At 50.3% G+C, this 22,443-nt stretch overlaps 1 protein-coding gene across 6 annotated transcripts in view; it reads left to right on the top strand.

Moving 5' to 3' along the window:
* Tspan18 (tetraspanin 18) overlaps positions 1 to 22,434 on the top strand; it is a 138,003-nt gene extending 115,569 nt beyond the window's left edge. For 5 of the 6 annotated variants that reach the window (XM_017794855.2, XM_017794856.2, XM_017794858.2 and 2 more), the window contains 7 exons: positions 3,279 to 3,351; positions 4,121 to 4,315; positions 13,584 to 13,658; positions 14,434 to 14,532; positions 15,623 to 15,805; positions 20,047 to 20,130; positions 21,128 to 22,434. In XM_017794855.2, coding sequence (XP_017650344.1) covers positions 3,289 to 3,351; positions 4,121 to 4,315; positions 13,584 to 13,658; positions 14,434 to 14,532; positions 15,623 to 15,805; positions 20,047 to 20,130; positions 21,128 to 21,175 — 747 coding nt within the window. In that variant the 5' untranslated portion in view covers positions 3,279 to 3,288 and the 3' untranslated portion in view covers positions 21,176 to 22,434. Of the gene's footprint in view, positions 1 to 3,278; positions 3,352 to 4,120; positions 4,316 to 13,583; positions 13,659 to 14,433; positions 14,533 to 15,622; positions 15,806 to 16,727; positions 18,262 to 20,046; positions 20,131 to 21,127 lie in introns of those variants that run through there. The other variant, XM_029557148.1, reaches the window with a different exon arrangement.
* Positions 22,435 to 22,443: the final 9 nt, after the last annotated feature.

The following is a 22,443-nucleotide window of genomic DNA, read 5'->3' as shown; positions in this document are numbered from 1 at the left end:
TCAGACTCCTCGCTTTGTTTCTCTGTTGCTAACTCCACCATTCACTCTCTTTTGTCTTTTCTATCATACATTCATGCATTTGCTCCCTCATGAAGGTTCTGGCTTGCTCTGACACTAGGAGTATGTCAGTGAACAACACACTAGGCACGACTCTGAGAGAAGCATAGTCTCTCTGAGGCTGATGGGTGCTCCCAAGTAACCATGCAGTCCACAGGGTGCTAGGCTGCCCTAGGAAAGTTTAATCCACTGACTGGCTTTGTGGCTTGGTCAAGCCCCTTTCCCCGGATGTTTGTTGACCTTCTTCCTGACCCCTTATGAAGACAATGGCTTTCACTGATGGTGTTGATGACATGAGGTGTCCTGAGCTGATTCTAAGCCAGCACTTAGATAAGCATAATGTCAGTACAAGTGCCCCAAGGTTTTATTCTATTTGAAACAGTCACACACACACACACACACACACACACACACACACACACATGTTCAAAAGGCACTTGGTAAAGAGAGTGTAGTACAGAAAGCCCCCACGGTCTCCACTCCACTGAACCCACAAGACTTGCAGGCCCTGCTGCAAGACCCACGTCTGTAAGCACAGAACCTTCTAACACCTGGGTGAGGGGTCTCTGGGATGGACACCTGATCCTATGACCCAGTCCTGTTCCCCTGAACCCAAGAACCAGGCACAGATTATCCCTAGAACCACACATCTCGGATGATCCCAACACTGTGACAAGTCAGGCAGCTTCACTTTGTCCAGTGAACTGTCCTGTTGTCAGTCCTAACTCTTTGGATTGACATGTGTGTGGAAGGGCTCCGAGGAGGCAGCTCAAGGCCTGCTCTGCACTGCAGACTCCCACTGTGAGTTGAGTTCACACTGGGTCAGGTTGGCTGGGGATATTGGCCCTGCTTTTCTCTCTCTGGGCCAGGATTGAAGGACTTTATCTTGCTAATGGCCACTGCCTTTACCAAGCCACCCTTTCTCTTCACTCTCTCTTCTGCAAAGTCACACAGACCAGAGCCAGAGCTCTGGAGCAATCTGAGAAACAGGATCTCCTCCTCCCCCTTGGCTGCTCTGCTCCCAGCCAAAGATGGCTGCCCTGAGCCTGCCAGAGAGGAGCTGAATTCTGAGCTGTGAGGGGAAACACTGAAGATGATTTTAGGGGCCTGCTGGCCTCAGGGAACCCAGTTAGAGAGCCACTGACTACACTCCCAGGGAAGTCCCCACCCTTCAGCCCCCTTCTTCTGACCTGGTCACTGCAGCAAGGTGCCTGCTGTTAAGGGGGTGGGTAGGCAGGAGGGAGGACAGGCCAGGCCAGAGCTGCCAGCCAGGTATGGAGGAAGGAAGCTTGCATGGGCTCAGCCTTCTAATTCTCAGTCTCTGCAAGTCCTGGGAAGCCCAGCATTTCTGGGACATTTTGGGTCTAGACTCTAAAGCAAAGGCTCAAGGAGATTGTGTGACTAAACACCAAGGCTCTGAGGGAAGAGGGTAGCAGGGCAGGTCTGGCCTCTCAGTCTCCCACACTTCTGCTCTTTCAGTCCTGTGGGCTCATGGAGTGGGCCCTTCTACTGCAGTCTCTTTCCCTGGTACCTTTTGAATGTGTGTGGTGTGTAAGTAGTATGTGCTATATGCAGTGTGTGTATGTTGTGTATGTGTAGTGTGTTTGTATGCAATGTGTGGGTATTTCTGTGTGTGGTATATGTAGTGTGTGCATATGTATATGTTGTATATGTAGAATGTGTACAGTGTGTGGAATATGCTGTGTGTATGGCGTATAGTACGTATGTGGTGTGGACAGGATATGTGTGTGTATGTGGTATGTATGTGTGTAGTATATATGTGGTATTTATATATGTGGCCTGTCTGGTATGGTTTTGTTGTGTATGTGTGTGGTGTATATGTGGTATTTACATGTGGTATGTGTGTGGTATATATGTGGTATATGGTGTGTGGTACATGTATACAATATATGTGGTGTATATGTGTTATATGTAGTATACATGTGGGATTGATGTGTGGTGTGTATATGTATTTGTGGATGTATATGTGGTATGTATTATGTAGTGTATATGTGGTATTTGTGTGTGGTATGTGGTGTATATGTGGTATTATATGTGGTGTATGTGTGGTATTTGTATACAGTATATATATTGCATTTGTATGTAGTATGTATTATATGTAATGTGCTGTTTACATATAGCATTCGTGTGTGGTGTATGTGTGGTATTTTTGTGGTGTGTGTGGTATGTATTGTGTTGGATACATATGGTATTTGTGTGAGATGTTTGTGGTACAAACTGTGTTGTACATTTGGTATCCATTGTGCTGATGATGGAACCCAGAGCCTCTAGAATGCTAGACCAGCACTCTATCACTTAGCTCCATCCCCAACTTCACATCTTTTTCAGAACCTGCAAAATATTTGAGCCTTACAGTCCACCCTCTGAGGGAGTTCCCTATCCCTCAATTCAGGGGTGAGCTGGAGGACTGTGAAGTGATGATCCAACATCTAGAAGGCTGAGAGAGTGGGTAGGACTGACAGCCCAATCCAAGCAAAGATTGGTAGGCCCATGTGTCAATCATTCTTGTCTGGCTAATTGACTGAGGTCATGTGTCTGGCTCCGGAGGCTATGTCCCCTGGAGAGTGGAACATGTAGTAACACGGGACATGTAGTAACACAAGACATGTGAGGCCAAGTGCACACCTCAGAGCAGGAGGCTGACTAGAGCTGGGCTCCAGATTGACTGACTCGGATTAAAATTCCAGCTGTCTCACTTTGTCTGTGCTTTGTGACCTCAGAGAAGTGGTCCCCTTCTCTGAGCCACAATTCCCCCACCTGAAGAATGCAGTGGCATTATCTGTGGCTCCGAGCTTTGTGAGGATTGAGTGAGACTGTGCATGTTCCCTGGCACACGGTGAGAACTGGAGAATGCAACTGTTTTTAAATGTTAAGATTATTCCACTACCGTATGCAAAGCCTGTGCTCAGTATTTTCTGTGCACGATAAGGAAGGCATTATTTTTATCTAACTTCTACAGAGAAGGAAGTTCAGTTGAAGGCAGTTCAGGAATTTCCCCATCAGCTACACCTGGCAGAGCTTGGATTCAGTCCCCTGGAGGACACCAGCCCACTTGCTCCTTGGGCCCACCTTGCTTGGTGCTGACCCAACAGGGAGCAACAGGGGGGAATCATAATAGGTCTCCTGAGTGGGACAGGTGCTTGGCCCCATCTGGGTGGCCCCATCTGGGAGCAGGACTGAGGTAGCTTTGTGTTTTGTAGGTGGAACAGCATGGAGGGCGACTGTCTGAGCTGCATGAAGTACTTGATGTTTGTTTTCAACTTCTTCATATTTGTAAGTGCCCCCGGGTCTCACCTTGATCTCCCCTGGGTCTTCCTTGGGTCCTCTCTGGGCTTCTTGGGTCTCCCTGGGTCTCCCTGGGTCTCCCTTGGGTCTCCTGGCCTCTGCAGGTAATTAGGCCGACTGTCCTCACTCTGAAATGGTCATATGAGACCAATGCCCTAGAGGCAGGTACATCTACCCAAGCAGTCTTTCTGGGAGGCCTGGCCTTGTCTATCCCACTTCTGGGACTCAGCTCCCACCCCATCACAGTAAACATTTCAGGCAGACCCTGAGATGGGTCAGCCTCTGGCAAAGGGCAGGCTAGAGGGGCTGGGAAGGTGACTCAAGACCCAAGTTCAATCCCCAGAACCCACATAAAAAGCCAAGTTGCAGTGGCATGTCCTTAGAATCCCTGTGCTAGGAAGACAGACACAGGCAGATCCCTGGGGCTTACCGGCCAGTCCAACCCAGTCAGTGAGCTCCAGGCCAGTGAGAAACCCTGTCTCAAAAAACAAGAAGGATGACTCCTGGGGAGTGACACCAAGGTTGACCTGAGGTGGCACACGAGTCAGAAATTATATTGAGTGTATGAAATGCACTGAAGGCCAGGGAGCTCGTTAGAGTCCCAAAGTGACCAGTGCACTATGGCAACATGGGCTTGGACTTCGAGTGGAGATCCTGCCCAGTCCTGCAGGCCCGGTTCAGGGGAGGGTGTGGAAGAAACACCTCACCTCCCTGCCTGTCTACCTCTCCTCCCTTTTCCACACCTGTCTGGGAATAGCTGGGAGGATCATGCTTGCTGGGCATCGGCATCTGGGTCCTGGTGGACCCCACCGGCTTCCGGGAGATCGTGGCTACCAACCCTCTGCTGGTCACAGGCGCTTACATCCTCCTGGCCATGGGTGGCCTGCTGTTTCTGCTTGGCTTCCTGGGCTGCTGTGGGGCCGTCCGTGAGAACAAGTGTCTCCTGCTGTTTGTGAGTAGCCTATCTTCCACTTTACCCATGGCTGCTGTGGGTGGGAGGTGGGGGCTGCTGACTCCCAAGCCTGGCCTGGCTTGCACTCAGAAATCAAGAAGTCCTTCCCACCCAATGGGGCTCCCAGTCATTAAGATCAGTGGGTCCTCAGGACATAGCTCAGTGGCAGAGACAAACAAGGTCCTGGGTTCAATCTCTAACCCACTCACTGTTGTCCATTGACTTGAAAGTTGGGGTGCTCAGTGACTTACCCACAGCCCTACAGGAAGCTGTGGCAGAGGAGATCTGTTAATTGAGAACTAGAATATCATTTTACCCTTGGGTGAGACCTAAGGTTAGGGATGCTTCCCCCAGAGCAGCTTGCCAAGGCATGAGGCAAAGGCTAGAGAAAAGGTTGAGAGCTCTGAATTTGGCAGAAGTAGAAAGACAGAGCTTGGAGGGGCAAAGTGAGTACACAGAAGAGAACAAAGATCCAAGTTCCCCAAATCTTTGTCCATTGATGTTTTATTGAAGTGGGTGTGAAAACTGCCCAGGTTGGCATGTGAGCCTTGGACTTGAAAACTGAGCTCCACCTCCCTGGGCCAACTGAGGAAAACAATGATTAACTACATTCTGTTACTGTTGGTTTAACTTTGGATCTGTTAAAGTCTGTTCTGTGTAGCTCCAAACTCAAGATGGGTATTTGAGATAGGATGATAGAGACAGAATGATAGCTAACAGGATTGATTATCACAATCTTGCCTTCTGACTTCGAGCCAGGAAGGAGTCACTTACTGTAGTCTCATTGGTTTACCCTGTTAGCTCTGTGATGGGTTAAGAGACCCAAGTGACCCTAGTCTGTTTTAAGCTCAGCAGTGACAACAGATTGAGGATTGCTTGTTCAAATATTAACTGCCTCTTAGATGGTCTGTCTCCTCTCTCCAGTTCTTAACTCCTTGCCCACCTCAATATATCAGCCTCAGGTCTTATGTGGTGGCCCTATGCTGCCCTGGGCTTTCCCATTGTGTCGCTGAGAATTGGTTTCTTGAAGCTCCTCTGCCTCCCCACTGCCAGACTTTAGTTTTTTGGGTTTTTTTTTCAGGGTTGGGGGGGAATAGTCAAACTAGCACCCTTGACCACTGAATGCTTGGCTGTGTCCACACAGGAATCCCCTTGGGGCCTGAGCCAAGTAGACCATCCTGGGACTCAGGTGGCCTTTACAAGCCCCAGCCCCTTGTCCGTTGGACCTCTGCCCACAGTTCACAGGGTGGCCTTAGTCTCCAAATCAAAACAGCTGAGCTTCTCAGGGCATGGTCTATGGACGACGTTAGCATTGGCTTTGATGCTTTGCTTCCTGGTTTCCTTCCTGCCCTGATCTATAACCCTCAGTATCAGAGCCAAGCTTGATGTTAGGTGGACCATCACCTGCAGCTCTCTACTTCTTGAGTAGAGAAGGTACAACCTCCTAAGCCTCTTCTTTATGAAATAAATAGTACTTTGTACTTGTTACTTGTCTTGGTGCTATGAAAAAATACCTGACAAAGGCAACTTAAGGGAGGAAGGCTTGATTTTGGCTCACATTTTGAGATTCCAGTCCATTGTGGAGGGGAAGGCAGGGTGGCAGGAGTGTGAGGCAGCCAGTTCCATTGCTTCCACAGTCAGGAAGCTGAAAGAGGTGAACGCTGGTGCTCAGTTCACTTTCTCCTTTTTATTCAGTCCAGGACTCCAGCCCATGAGATGGTGCTGTTTGTATTTAGGGTGGGTCTTCCTATCTCAATTAACTTAATCTAGAAAACACTCACAGACATGCCCAGAGGTTTGTCTCCTAGGTGATTCTAGATCCTGTCAAGTTGACAGTTAATATGGACCATTTGCTGTTACCTTGGTGCTGGAGATGTGTCAGGGCCAGGAGTGACTGTCTCCACTCTTGTGACTGGGCTGTGAGAGGCCACCCAACCCCTGAACATGTGTGGGGCAGGAGCTAAGCTTGGGTGTGAGTGTACACCCTGCTCTGTTTGCATCTAGTCTGAGCTGTATCTTTGCCTGTCAAGCACAGGCCAACTAACTCTCTGGAGGCTAAAGCCAATCAGAACCCCTTCTCTGGACCCCTGGGCTGTGGTGTATTGCTCACTGTCTTAGCCTTGCTAGATGGATCTCTCCTGAAAGAGGATTTGTGGACCCAGGGCTAGAACTCCAAGACTGAACCCAGTCCTGCTGCTGCTGCTGAGTCCCTACTTAAGGATGTATACATATGGTGCTTCAACTTACACGTACTCCTTATATGTAGGTAGGGCCCGGTTCTGTGACAGGGCCAACCCCATTCAGTGACAGGGCCGGTCAGCTGAAGGACCTCCTTGCAAGGACTCTGTCTTTCCTGCAGTCTCGCCGGAAGTACTGGAAGTAGACATCTGGCCCAGGCCCCCTCCGGATTTTGACATCCGGTGTGGTTCATTCTTGCCATAGCCGTTGCTCCACCTCCCAGAGAGAGAGAGTGCAATGGGGCGTGACATGAGTAGCAGGGGAGCTATAGGTCCCTGTATTTCTCTACAGTATAAACAGGGCCAACTTTACTGAGAGACAAAGAAAACCTGTGAGTGCCCCCTGGTGGAACATCCCTGCCACATGGGTCAGCTCCTGCACCCAGGAGCCCTGGCTGGAGAGCTAGAGGTTTTAAGAAGGATCTGTTTGTAATGTATGATGATCCATCTGTACCACTCCTGGGCCTACACCCAAAGGATTCTGCCGTATTTGCACACTCATGTTCATCGCTGCTTTGCTCACAACATCTAGGAGATAGAATCAGCCTAGATGCCCATCAACTGATGAATGGATGATGAAAATGGGGTCCATATACAAAATGCAATTTTATTCAGCCATAAAGAAAAATGAAATTTATAGGCAAATAGATGGAACTGGAAAATATTATATTAAGTGAGGCAACTCAAGCTCAGAAAGACAAATAGCCATGTTCTCTCTCATGCGGATTCCAGCTTATAATTTTTATTTATGTATATTTATGTGGGAGTGAGTATTGGGTAGAGGCCAGAAAACTAGAAAGGGGCCCATGAGAGAGGAGAAAAGGGGGATGAGAAAATAATAGAACACATGTGGTCTGAAAGTAGGAGAATACAGGGACTGAAGGGTGTAAGTGGGGAAGGGACAGCAAGATGGGGGAGAGGAAGGAGCAGACAGGGTGGGGGTGATCAGCTAAAACTAAGGATGTGTATAAAGCCATAAGAAAACCGGCTACTTGTATGCTAATTAAAAATACATGTACATATATGTATGCATAAAAGGAGGCTTTACAAGCCCTTTGTGGTGAAACACACCTGTAATCCCAGCACTAAGGAGACCGATACAGGAGGATTGCTGTAAGATCAAGGCCAGCCTAGGCTACAGTATAAGACCCTCTCAATAAAAGAGAAGAAAAAAAGGTTCTGGGATGCAGGTCTGACTACACAGCAAACCCACCCTTCCCTCACACGGCAAGCCCACCTTCCTATCCTCGCCTTGGCCCCCAGGGATGTATCACGGTTAATGGGCCCATCTCTGTAGCCAAGCCCGGAAGGCAGCCTGCGCTCTTGGCTGAGAGTAGGCTGTGCTCTGTTGCTTTGCCAGCCTCAGTTAAGTGCACCCTGCATCCTGCCAGCTGGAAGGGGCAATGAGGCATCCGCTCTGCCCAAAGCTTAGGGAGAAGACCAAGTCCTGGGTACAGGATGGGCTGGCACAAAGTCAGCCTCCATAGGAGAGCTAAGGCCTGGCTGCCCACCGCTCTCCTAACCCTCACTGCCAAGTCTCCTCCAGAGCCTGCTTATATTTGTTTTCACTCTCCTCTCCCCTCTCTGCATCCGCCATCTCTCAGAAGTCTCTCTTCCTGCTCCCTTTCCTTTCTTTACTCTCCTCCCTACCTCTCTTTGTTCTCTGCTCACCCCTTTCTCTTCCTCTCCCAGGCCCAGTTCACACAAACTTGAGGTCAGTGCAGAGCAGAAGCTGAACACACCAGGACATCAGATCACAGGCTGTTCCTTCCAAACAGAACTGTGCAGACCCCAACTAGACCAGACCCAGATGGGCCAAAATCACATGCAATATGGTGTGCAAGAGCTGTGTGCTTGTGAGTGTACTGTAAGTGTATGCATTCATGCGGTATGTGAGTACACTCATGTATATTGTTTGTACATGTGTGGTGTGTGGTACCCTTTGTAGTGTGTTACATGTGCACAAGTACTATGTGTACACATATGTTTGCTGTATGTGCATATGGTGTGTGCATATGTGCTGTTGACACTTCTGTGCACCTGTTCTATGTGTGTACATACAGTTTTGTGGGTTATTATAGTATTGTGTGGGTTGTATGCAAACTGTATGTGTGCAGGTGTGGCACGTGTGTGGACATATGGCTTGTGCATGTAGGTCAAGGAAGGACATGTATGTTTCTCGGGGAGATACAGAAACTTTTGCAAGGTTTTCTCTTTTTGAGACAGGATCTCATGTAGCAGAGCCTGGCTATATAGACTAGGATGATGACCTTGAACTTCTGTTCCTCTTGCTTCCACCCCCTAAGTGCTGGGATTACAGATGTGCATCCACACCCAGTTTGCACAGTGCTAGGGAAAGAGCCCAGGACTTCCAGCATGCTAGGCAAGCACTCGACTAACTAAGCTACATCTCCGGCCTTTCAGAAAGGTTCATGACCTAAAATGAAAGGTAAAAAGATCCAACTCTCTTTCCCAACCTCAAACTGACCTTGTGGTGACTCCAGCTAAAGAGAGCAACTGAGTCAGATTCCCTGGTGGCACCTGGAATCTCCCTGGAGTCTTCTGACTTCCTCCTATCCTGGGTGTCTGGAAAGGACATGCAGGGCAGGACTAGAGCCATATCAGGACTCCAGCCCCAAGGTCTGCAAGAATAAGATGTAGACATGGGGTAGCTGAGTGTCCCTTGCTCAGTTCTAGGGCTGAGAATCCCAAGATCTGGGGACAGTGGGCTCAATGACTAGTCAGCACCGTAAGTACACATGGAGGCCAGAAGAGGGCATCAGATCCCTTGGAACCAGAGTTATGGATGGTTGTAACACGCCATGTGGGTGCTGGGAACCACACCGAAGTTCTTTAGAAGAGGAGCTAGTACTTGTAACTGCTGAGCCATCTCTCCAGCTTCAGGATTTTAATTAAAAAAATATATATTTTAACAGGAAGCTTGAGAGATAGCTCAGTGGTCAAAAGTGCTTACTACTCTTGCAGAGGACCCAAGTTCAGTTTCCAGCACCCATGTCTGGAGGTTTACAACTGCCTATAACTCTAGTTCCAGGGGATCTGATGCCCTCTTCTGGCCTCTGAGGGCATTGCACTCATTGTGTACCCATACTCACACACACACACACACATAAACACATAATTTTTAAATGAAAAAAAAATTAACAAAGAGAGGAGAGAACAATGAGAAAGAGAAAGAGAAACTGGTACATTTAAGAGATGAATTGAACTGTGTGCTCAGATTGGTAAATATCTATCAGAAAGGAAAACTGACATCAGACTTTGGGGTGAACAGATGGACTAGAGGAACCTATAATGGCTCTGGCTCCTCATAGGCAGCACATCACAGCTCTGCTAACTTCCATCCTCAGCAAATGTGTTTTAGGCAAATGGCAAACACAGGAGGCCAGATCAATTCAGGACTGGAGCCCTGGGGAGCCCTGACCAAGGGCGGCCTGTGGCTGGTCCTGGGGAGTTCCCAAGTAGCCTAGCTGGCATGGGGAAACAGTGGGAGCAGAAGGAAGTTACTTAGCACTAGAAAAGCCCAGGTGGCGGAAACAGCATTGTTCCTGGCATGGTGGCCGGCACATTCCTCCTGGAAATCACAGCCTTGGGCAGTCTTGGAGGCTCATCTACCTTTTCCATCTCAAGATTTGCTACACTCATTCTTGCATCGTCTCCTGAAACTTCAGCTCCCAGCTCCATGCAGTGCAGTCTACTCCAGCACAGACCATGTCTTGTATGTGTTTGCCCGTACTTTGTGTATCCCAGAGTGGGCACTTGGTAGAATCTTTGGGATGGCACAAGGAGGAAACAAATCGGAGGCATTGGTAAGAGCATGGGTTTGTGTAACTGGGACTGGTTAGTCAGCCTCTCTGAGTCTGATTCCTCATATCCAGCGTGCCATGTCCATGATCCTAGTGTATCCATGATGACACACTAGGAAATGAGTGTCTTCCTTAGTTCTGCCCCTGACTTCACCGAGTAGACAGGGAAGGAACAGGATCAGTGATAGCCTGTGTAGTGGTTAGTTTTCTGTCAACTTACGTGAACTGGAGACACCTGGTAGGAGGGAAGCTCAACTGAGAAATTTCATCTCCATCAGATTGGCCTATGGCATGTTGATGAGGCATTTTCTTGGTTTCTGGGTGATGTAGGAGGGCCCAGCTCGCTGTAGGCAGTGCCATCCCTGGGCAGGCTGAGCTGTATAAGAAAGGTAGTTGAGCAAGTCAGGGAAGCAAGCCAGCAACAAGCTTCATAGTGCCTGCTTCACTTCCTGCCTCCAGGTTCCTTCCTTGAGTTCCTGCCTCTGCTTCCCTTAGTAACTTATAAACTGAAATAAACCCTTTCCTCCCCAAAGTTCTTTTGGTCATGGTGTTTATCACAGCAATAAAGAAACCAAACTAGGACAGTCTTTAAGAGCCAGTCATCTGTAAGTGTTGAGAACCAGAAGCTGCCGTGGCTTCCAGAATAACTGGGTGTTGAGAGCCTGCAGTCACCCCCAACCCACAGCACCACCCAGACTTCTGTCAGAGCCCAGCAGTAAAATACGGAGTTGTTTCCCAGAGTACCCCTCCTCCCGAAAGATGCAAAGGAGACCACGTGGACAGCACCCAGCCCCGAGGTGGTGAGAGCTCAGGAGATGGCAGTTGTTGTTGATTGTCCCCTGGTCCTCAGTGGCCTCCTGAGGGGCAGCACCAGAACTCTAGTTCAGATCTTCATCTGCAGTGTCTCCTGGAGGCTATGCAAATCCACCACATGTGGGCACAGGCCCCAGAATGATGAGCATAGTGCCTAAGCCGTACAACTTGCCCTGCCTCATCTATAATTTGTGACTGTCTCAGCCACGGTCAGCAAATGGACATCACTGTTAAAAAAAAAAAAAAAAAAAACATTTCCGGGGCTTCTGGTTGCCAGCGCAAGGATCTGCCAATAGCCAGGGCAGAGAGGGGCCCTGTAGAGGTCAAAGTGGAGCTGATGACCAGCCAAATAGAAGGGCCAGGATCTCTGTCGGGGGGAGGAGAGGCCATAAGGATACCCTCTCAGTGACTACTCAGCCCAAAGCCAGCCAGACTCATGACAGCAAGGGTCACAGGGTGACAGAATAGACTGCAGGGTGGCCCAGGCCTATGAAGCCCTCTGTCCCCTTCCAGTCTGCTCCCTATCCTCAGACCAGTATCACCCCAACCTTCAAGAAATGCAGGGTTTCTGGCTGGAGTCATCTTGTCATGGCTGACCACACTGGCCTCAACAAGGCTACTGCTCACCTGCCAGGCCTTCTGTGAGTTGTGGACCTCCTCTGTACCAGAGGAGTAGAAGCTCTGAGCAGGGCCTGGGAAGGAGGAGAGGGTTGGCTTTGCACCTTTCAGCCAGTCATCACCCCTCAGGCCTCCACTTCCTCAGCAGTGGACAAGAAAGAACACAGAGGAAGACTGTGAGAAAGACTTCAGAGCTGACACCACTCATCCTGGGACCAGAGCCTGTGTCAGAGGTCAGAGGTCGCTTGAACCTGAGCACCCCTCCAGTTTACAGAGCAATAGGCGAGAGAGGAGACTCCACTGTGGCTGGTCTAAGTCAGACTTTGTCAGTTTGGACATTGCAAAAACAGCCTGTTTGACAGGTCTAGGCCATTTTCACAGTCCATGTCCCGCAGCCATCCCACAGCTCTTCCCACTATAGCCTATGCTCAGCAGTTTGGAGCCACTCTGGAGGCAGCTGTGTTGGAAAAGAAAAGCTAGGGTGGGAACATGACTGTAGTGTCCCAGGTAAGGATATGAGGTAGGCACACCTGTGACACTTTCACAGCACAGGGACACCTTCACTTCATCTGTCCCCATTACCAGCTTCAGTTCCTTGTTACCAATGAGGAAACTTAGGCAAGTGGTTTGAATGACTGGCCTGGGTCACACAAAGCTGAGAAAAGCCTGAGGTGGTGTGACACTAAGCCTAGCACCTAGCACCAGCACCTGCCCCTCGTGCCCGCCATCTCCTTCCAGCCCAGTATGGCCAGGGCAGGCTGCCCATCCTGAGATGTCAGTATGGCCAACCATGTGGATGTGCAGAGGGATGAGCCTCTGTGAGTGCTCCCTGTGAGTCATCTGCTCATGACTCTAGCTGAGGTGACTATGGAGTTTGTAAGTCACCAGCATGCTGAGGAAAGGCAGGCAAAGCCACTTTTTCTCCTTCTTCTGCCAATGAAGACCAGGGCCTGAGACACACAATGTATCACAGGGTCATCATGATGATTATTCATTCAGCTAACTGTAGACTAATAGTGCCTCTCAGACTGCTCAGTCTGCCTAGGAGTCATAGGCCTGCAGTGGTGACCTGCCAGGGGTACCTCTGTTGGGTACTATGATATGGGGAGGGACACCCTTGGAGAAGTCAAGAAGGCATCTCAGAGTAGGCCTGGAGCCTAACCATGTGCACAAGGGAGGCAAGGGCCTTCCCAGGGAAGCCCCACAACAAGCATCTGGGTTAATCTGCCTAACACTGAGGAATTTACTGAGTGGAACAGACAGGGCTCTGTGTTGGACATCAAAGTCCTCACCCTTGGCCTTTCAGAGAGTATCACTCCCTTCCTGCCCACCTCATGCCTCTATTTCAGCATGAGGTGCTAAGGGCAAGGGGAGATGCCCCTGAGGCTGACAGGGAGGGAAACCCAGCCTGGGATCCCCAAGAATTCAGGATCTCACAGCTTGAACAATTCAGGGAAAAGTCCTGAAGGAAGCTCAAATGGATTTAAGCAGTAGCATCCTTCTAGGGCTACCAGGTAGGGTTGCTTAGATGATATGTTGCACAAAGCAGTCTCTCTTGGGTATCTTCTGCTCAGAAGGCTGATGTGTTTGTTTGCTTTGTTCATACTTTTTATTACAACTTTGTGACTCCAAGGATGGATCATTGGCGGGTTTGTTATGAAAACCATGATTTATGGCAGTGAACTGTCTTACAAATGAGTGTGCTCCATCCATCACATGAGGGAGCGTGGTAAGGCATTGCCCACTTGGGCCTCACAGCTGCCCCTCTCTCTGCAGTTCTTCCTGTTCATCCTCATCATCTTCCTGGCAGAGCTCTCGGCAGCCATCCTGGCCTTCATCTTCAGGGATCATGTATGTACCACTCAGCTCACCACTCTCACCACCCACTAAGCACTGGGGACCATTCAGAGTGGTCCCTGCCCCCCCCCAAAGAGTCTCATGGAACTGACTGTCTCTCATCCAGTGCTACTGACTTGAATGTGACTCACCTCTCAGGGAGGCCCCAGGGCCCAGTGAGCCTCCTCCTGTAGGATGTTTCCAGAAAGCCACAGCCAGAGGTCCCTAAGTGTCCCCACTCCCAGAGTACCTGGTGCAAGCTGTAGCCTGGTTCTAAATTCTACATCTGACCTGGGGACAGCCTGATGATGGGTATCACATGGTCAGGGAGAGGCCAGCCCTGGTCCTGGCACACTGTATGCCATGATAGGCTATCAGCTTCTCTGGTCAGTCTGTCCCATTTGAGGATATTTATGACTAAAGTCTCCATGCCCAACACCCTGACTTCCTGTAGGCTGGGCTCCTGGCCCCTGTTGATTCTGAAGGATGGTATAAGAGCCATGCTCCCCCCATCACCGACATGCCCATTGTCTGGGGAAAAACTGCAAGACTGAACAAGTCTCCCAGTGTGTCCCATCTTAGGGTTAACACAGACCAGTATGTGCAAGCAGTCTTGTCACATCAGTGTGGCCCATGACAACACAAAGAGGTCCCAGGTTTTGGGAAGGGGGCACTAACCCCAAATGGGACGCTTAGGAGGACCTTGGGAGCCAGGCCTTTGATCCCCACCCCCCAGTAAAGAGCTGGAGGTGATACTGGGTGGGCTCAGCACCCTGTCTTCTGCCCCCAGCTCACCCGTGAGTTTTTCACCAAGGAGCTTACCAAGCACTACCAGGGCAATAACGACACAGATGTGTTCTCCGCCACCTGGAACTCAGTCATGATCACAGTGAGTCCTCCTTCCCCCATCCCACCTGTGTCCTCCCCTGGACAGCCATTAGCATTCAGAGCTATGATGTTGACACAGAACTGCCTGACCTCCAGAGCCCTCCCCGTTCCCTGCCCCTGCCAGACATCAACAATCCATCAGGCACCACTGAGCCCACTCCAGGCCTGGGAATCAGTATCTAAGCAGCACTTTGAGCAGTCATGGCTAGTCAATCACAATCAAAACTCCACAGACACCTATTCACTGTCCTGACTTGGGTCCTAAAGAGTCATTGTCCACAATGGTAATAATCAGGGTAGGGGCTGGGGAGATGCTTCCTCTGTGAAGTGCTTCCCAGGGACGCATGAGGACCCGAGGTCCATCCCCAGCTCCATGTAAAAAGCGAGGCATGGGGACACATACTCTTAACGCCAAAACTGGGGAAGCGGAGACAGGTGGATCCCTGGGGCAAGCCCTAGGTTCCAGCGAGAGAAAATGAGGTGGACAGCAACTGAAGGTTGATATTTGAAATAGACTTCTGGCTTCCACACACGTGCACATGCACACACATACATACATACACCCACCCCACTCATGCACGCACACATACACATAGACAGCTACACATGCACACACACATACACCTGCACAAGCATGTACATGCAGGCACAATGTCCATGCAGACACATACACATATGCACATGCACATGTGTACATGCATACACCTGCACTTGTGCACACAATACATGTATGTGCCTGCACACACAAATGTGCAGACACATACATGCATGCATACATGCAAATATACACCTACACACATGCACATGTACATGCATACACCTGCACATGTGCACACAGACATATATACCCAAAGAATAATAATAATACCTATAGAGTGATATAACAATCATAGCAACTGCTTATGGAGTGCTTACCAAATGCTGGGCATGTAGGGAAGTTACTGCCACACCCCTTTACAGAGAGGCCCCTGATGCTCAGGGACAGGAGGATTGTCCCCACAGTCATGCAGAGGGCAAAAGGAGTTGGACCTTGGCAGAAGGTGCCATCCCCTCTGGCCCAACATCAGCTCCCACTCTCGGCTCTCCTCTAGTTTGGCTGTTGTGGGGTCAATGGGCCTGAAGACTTCAAGTTGGCCTCGGTGTTTCGGATGCTGACCCTAGACAGTGAAGAGGTGCCCAAGGCCTGCTGCCGGAGGGAACCCCAGACCCGAGACGGGGTGCTGCTGAGTAGGGAGGAGTGCCTGCTGGGGAGGAGCCTGTTCATAAACAAGCAGGTACTGGACTAGAAGTGGAGGCAGAGCTGGGGGGTAGGCATTTGGGGGTCCTGGGCTAGAGAGAGGCAGTAGGTGGTGAACCACCCACAATCAAATAAAAGTGATCATTTCCCACAGTGATGGTTTCCAGTGTGGAAATCAACCAGAGGAAGGGCTGAACTATGTCAGGGTTTGAGATTTAAGGCTCCCATAGTTTCCGGGGACAGCACCGTGGACTGAGGCCTGATGCCCAGTGCCTAGACCCTCTGCTATACAAGTCTACTTTCCTACCTGGGGAAAGAGTCAGAAATAAAGCAGGAGGACTGGGATGGGGCTATTAGGGAGGACAGGCCACCCAGGGTTAGGATCACAGGGGCTTATGTGGGGAGCATATAGGATTTAGGAAACATCACAGAATGGGGAGTCATAAGCTTTGGCGACTGATGGGCCTAGGCTGTTACTGGATCAATGAAAACTAGGCCTGCCAACCACCTCCACACTCCACTCAACCCCCTTCTGAGGAAGAAAAGGTCTCTACCCAAAAGCCTGAGGTACAGACTGTGCCTTTCCCTATATCTTGCAAAGCCAGGCCCTAGAACTACATTTAGCCAAGGGGAGGTGAGCAGAAGACTTTTAAGCAACTGAGTCACACTCAGGAGAGAGTGTCATCGACCTCCCCCACCCCTGCTAGGGTGCAGCCATTTAAGGTCTTGCTGAGTGCAGGGACCCCTGGGATGACAGAACATCTGGAGAGGAGCTGGCTAGAACTGGCTGGCCAGCCAAGTTCCTGATTTGATATGACAGATAGAAGATTACCTCATCAAAGGGGCCACTAGGGTGTGGGGGCTAGTGAGGGAAGCTCACAACCAACCCCCTGTCTTAATGTCACTAGTGGGCCTCAAGGAGACTTCTCTGGAGCCTCAGTCCTGGCTTTCTCCTGCAGGTTCCTGATTTCCAGATGTTTCTTCCATGAGTCTCTGCTGCCTCCTGTATGAGGACCTCACAGCCATGTTGATTTCCTATCACTCAGCCTCCCTGGGCCCAAATGTTTCTCTCTCACTCTTGTGTCCCAACTGAACCATCTTTTCTTTTAAGAGCCTCCAGCAGGGGACCATCTCCAGCTGGGTTCGATCCAAAATTCCCTTCCCCGAAGCCCAGGGCTTATTTGTGACTGGCACAAGCCATACTGCTGAAGAGTGGAGTTCCTCAGGGGTAACACTCTGACTGCTCTGGGCATGGGGACTCAGGACAGTGCTACAGGGTCACTGGTCCCCAGGAGGAAGGATGATAGGATAGACTAGGGTGCTAGTTTGCTGGTCTCAGTGACAAGTCAATATGAGGGCAGTACATAAAGGCGTTTATATACTTTCAGGGTTGTGGGACCTTATGGATGAGGTTTGGGGAGTGTGGAGTATGAGGTACCTTTGAAATATCCAAGCAGGCATCAGGGTACCCACCAAGGAGCCCGGGAAGGGCTCTTCAGTGGTAAGAACATGGGTGTTGCTTAGCTGCCATTGTCTGATTGGTTTCAGGGTGACTGTGGGTAGGAACAGGGGTAGAGGGTATTTTCTCTAAGCATAGAAAGGTGATATGACATATCTAGGCATACCTAGGGGACAGTCTGGTGGCATCTGAGGAGAGATCCTCCCTGTGTCTCCCTGTGCCAGATGAGCAGACCCCATCATGGGATAGAACCTGAGGTGATATCCACAGTGGGTCAACCTGGGGATCTAACGCAAGATTTGGCCACATAAGGATGGAGCTCCCTAAGGCCTAGATCCCTTCCCCTTTTGACAGAAGGAAGAGGGAGCACAGACCCTCTCTGAATCTCGGCTTCCTCTCTGTGTGTGCATGACCGTGAGCTACCCACCTGCTCTCTCCCCACTTCCTCAGAGGTAAAATATGGATAAACCATTCCTCGCTAGGGGCTGCATTGAGGACCAAATGATGGAAGGCCCATGAGCCCAGCAAGCTCCTGACAGAAGGGACGCTCACTAAGTGTAGTGACATTGTCCCCTCTGCCCCACCCCACCTAAGGGCTTCCCTGTACCTGGGGAGCCTCCACAAACCCACCTTCTGCTTGGTTCAGGCCACTTGGTTCTTGGGTCTGTGTGTGTCTGGTTAGAGCTGGCTTGCTCACTCCTTGGGGCTCCAGGAAGAATAGGATTCCCCTTGCCCAGCTTCTGGCCAGCCTCCACTAGGCAGGTACCATGGCTCTGTCCTCAGTCAGGTTGTACTGTCTACCTGCCCAGACACAGCCTCCCATGTCCACTTCCAGACAGACACTAGACTTCTGGTGAGGGACAGTAGGAGCACCAAAATCTCAATCTCAACAGAACTAAAATCTAGCTGTCACCCAACACAGATAGGCACAGCCCCACCCTACTCTACTACCAGGACTTGTCCCCTTAGAGGTCTTCCAGCTAGGCCCAAAGAATACACAAGCATTTAGAAAAGAAAAAGAACTCGGGGGCTGGAGAGATGACTCAGTGGTTAAGAGCACTAGCTGCTCTTAAGGAAGACCCAGGTTTGGTTCCCAGCACCCAAATGGGAGCTAACAGCCATCCATAACTCCAGTTCCAGAGAAATACAATGCCTTCTTCTGACCTCCATCGGCACTGCATGACACCAGTGCATTTACACACATACAGGCAATACAGTCATACACATAAAATAAAATAATAAATTAAAAAAATAAAAAAGAAGGGCTTTTCTAAACACTTGTGTATTCTTTGGGCTCACTGGTTAAGAGCACCGGTTGTTCCTGCAGAAGACCTGTGCTTGGTTCCCAGCACCCACATGGCAGCTAACAGCCATCCATAACTCCAGTTCCAGGGGATCCAATGGCCTCTTCTGTCCTTGTGGGCATTGCACAATATGGGTGCACTTACCTACGTGCAGGTATAACACTCATACACATAAAATAAAAATAATAAATAAAATGTCTTTTAAAGAAAGAAAGAAAATAAGAAAAAGAACTCTCTTCCTTTAAGAATTTATTGCAGGAACTAGAGAAATGGCTCAGTGATTAAGAGCAATGGCTGCTTTTCCAGAGGACCTGGGTTTGGTTCCTAGCACCCACATGGCAACAACAACCATCCATAACTCCAGTTCCAGGCAATCTGATGCCCTCTTCTGGCCTCCATGGGCATTGCATGCATGGGTGTACTTACATACATGTAGGCAAAACACTCATACACATAAAATAGAATTTTTTTTTTTAAAGAATGTATTGTGAGGAACTGGGAATGTAGCTCAGCTGGTAGAATCTTGACTAACATGCACGAAGTCCTAGATTCCATCCCAGCACCCCCAAAACCTGGGTAATCCCAGCACTTGGGACGTAAAATGAGGAAGACCAGAAGTTCAGGATAATCCTTGGCTACATAGAAAGGGTAGCCTGGGCTACATGAGATCCTGTTCCCCCGCCCAAATTTGATATGTATATGAATATTCATCAGAGCTGGGGTGTAGCTTCATGGCAGGGCATTTGCCTGGCATGCACTAGGTCCTCGGTTCGAGCCCCAGCTTCACTACATATATTTCACTGGGAGCAATTTCCGTGAACCAGTGTCTGTGGCCAGCATGGGGATGGGGGATAGTGGACATAAAGCATGACATACTTGGGAGCCAATAGGGCAGCTGTCCTAGAGTGCAGGTCCTGACCCCCTTGCCCTATCACCCCAAAGTGCTTGTCAAAGCAGTGGTGGTGGCAGAAGCATAAGCCACGTGGAGACGGCTGCTCCTGTGAGGCTGTGAGAGAAGAGCTGTGCAAAGTTTGAGCCTGTGCCACTTTACCTTGGCCCACTGGGGGGAAATATGAAATCCCTTAGCAGTCAGGCAGGTCAGGAGGGGGACTAAGGGGCACAGTGGACTCCTAGGAGCTGCTGTCACATCTGGGGGAGCACCACTGGCCATGCTGACTGAAGAAGCCTCCCCCACCCCCAGTACAGTCAGTTCATAGGGTTAGGGCCTCATTTCTAAAGAGCAAGGGAAAGCCTGTATATCTGGGACATTTCCCAATAGTCTAGGTCTGTGGTCTGTGACTGGATCAGCTTTGTGTGGTTTTCTGCCTGTCTTGGGGGACCAAGTATTGAGGCGGGATCTTGGTGATAGTCCTGCAAATGGCCATATAAGTAAGTCTCCTGCTGCCTCCTCCCCATTGCAGTGTGACATCATCCAGAGATCTCATTGCTGGCCCTGGTCCCTGGTTTCAGATTGCCCTTCCCATCTGTGGCTTCACCTCTGGTCTTTCTTCCCAGGGCTGTTACACGGTGATCCTCAACACCTTTGAGACCTATGTGTACCTGGCTGGAGCCTTTGCCATAGGGGTGCTGGCCATCGAGGTGAGTGGGTCCCCTGAGAGGAAGCCCTGTAGCCTGTATGCTCAACCTACTGCCTAGATCCATGCTGGGTGCCTGCTGCATCTGTCTGCTGCTGGCATCCTTTTTGGAGCCTGGAGCTGACTCACTCCATTCACTCCACTCACTCCAGCTCTGTGATCTGGGATCATTGTGTGGGATCCACAAACTTCCTTGAAAGTTGGGGTGCTTCTAGATCAGGCATCTTCTCTCAAGATGTTCAGGGGGTGTTACTAACCTGCCAGTGAAGTTTTGGTACCCTTTACTCTGGAGTCCCATAGCCTGCTCCGAAGGTGAGCTGCACAGCTCTAAAATACCACCAGGTGGCACTTCTGCAGAAAGCGCAGCTTGCCGTCTACCCTTGAGGATCTCCAGCCCTCAGCTCCAGGCGGTTACCCCCAGCCCCAGCCCCAGTAACTGCGAGGGACAGCGCTGCTTACCCTCCCCTGCCCAGCTTTAGGATGGGCTCTGAGTCAATGAAGTCAGGCAGCCCAAAGCCCGAGCTCCCCTCCTGGCTTACAGTGCCCCTTCAAGGGTGTGCTGGTCACTTGACTCCCTGACCCTTGTTCTGTGACCTCTGTGCCCTCACCCTCAGGACAGGGGTTATTCATTAATTCTACAAGAATATATTGAGCCCCTGCTTGATACCAGTATTGCTGTTGGTGAACAGAGTATCTTGTGGAAGACCACAATCAACAGCAAACATATCTAAAGGGCTTGGGGATATTTCAGGAATGAGTCCAGCATATATAGTGGATGCCAGCCTTGCCTCTCTGCAGCCACAAGTCATTGTTAGGATAGTGCCTGATTCTTAGACCAACAGTCTGAGGGAGCTAGATTTGAATGGTTTAAACAGATCCTAGATGGCTGGTGAGAAGGTGCCTGTCCGGGGCAGTGTCATGAATCCCTGCAGAGGCATGATAGGTAGGCAGCCCCTGGGGTATACACCCAGTCTGACTCTCAGTCACCTTCCTCCTTTCAGCTTTTCCTCATGATCTTCGCCATGTGCCTCTTCCGGGGCATCCAGTAGGGTACAGTCTGAAGATGCCCTGCTCACCACTGCCCAGTGGCCAGCCCCCTCCCTTCCCTGTCCTCTGGCCCCAGGGGAGGAGGCAAGGCCATTAGGGCTGGCCAGAAGGGCCGGGAACATAGAGCTATTTTATTTTAATAAAACAAAACGAAGACAGATGTGAACTGAAGGGTCCTTGCTGGGCTCTACAAGAACCAAGGGCTGGCTAGGGACCAGTTCTTCCCGAGACCAAAAGATCACCAGTCCCAGGACCCCTTGGCCCTGTCAGACAAGAGTCCACTGGCCTGGGCCCCCTCTTCTAGACGCTCCAGGATCTGGACCATGGGAGACATTAACACACCTAGGGGAAAGTACCAAAGCCAGAGGCTCCAAGGAGATGCACTTTTCCCAGCCTGGGGACATACCCTGCAGCATCATTGATCAGCAGATCTGAAGGTGGCTTGTCATCTTCATCCTTTGGATCAAATCCTCTCCAAAGTCCAGAGAGGGGCAGTGGCCTGTTCATAGTCACACATCCTGTGCGTGACAAGAACCTGGGTCACTCCAGCCAGGACCCCTCAGACCTGCTGTTAACACTCTCTGCACCTGGCGTCAGCTTCCTGGTGTCTACAGAAGAGAGAACCAACTGGCCAGGACCTGCCCTGCACCAATCTCTACAGCGAGAAAAAAATGTCTTGTGTCTGTCCTGCCCTCCCCCCACCTTTCTGTACCTCTATCTTAGCTCCTACCCCAGGATCATACATCAGCTGTCTTCATGGGCCACATCCCCTCCTCTTCTTCCCCAACTCTCTGACTCTCTGGCTCTCGGGATGGAAGAAATCCCCATGGTCATCCACCCAGAACTGAGGCTTGAATGTGTTCTGCCAGGTCCCTGCCAAGAATTCTCCAACCCTTTGCATACCTCCACAGACGGAGAACTTACTACCTCCCAATGCGGCCACCTGCCTTCAGATGCTCTGACGTTACCATCACCTCAACAGACAAAAGGGGTTTCTGTTTTCCTGTGTGTCTGTCCACACAACTCCCATGCTCCCTCTGGTACCTACAGTACTAAGGTTGTACTTGTCTGCAGCCTGAAGAACTCCAAGGCATCACAGCCATTCCTGAGATGACACACTTTCTGTCCATGTGACATTTCAGAATTTCTTCTAGGCTCAAGCAAAGATTTCCAAGGTGTACCTGTTCACATCCAAAACGAGAGAGAGAGAGAGAGAGAGAGAGAGAGAGAGAGAGAGAGAGAGAGAGAGAGAAACACAGCCCGCAGAGCT

Source organism: Nannospalax galili, unplaced genomic scaffold (assembly GCF_000622305.1).
Source record: "Nannospalax galili isolate Female #2095 unplaced genomic scaffold, S.galili_v1.0 scaffold1287, whole genome shotgun sequence".
Classification (NCBI taxonomy): domain Eukaryota; kingdom Metazoa; phylum Chordata; class Mammalia; order Rodentia; family Spalacidae; genus Nannospalax; species Nannospalax galili.
This window is presented reverse-complemented; position numbering and strand designations above follow the sequence as displayed.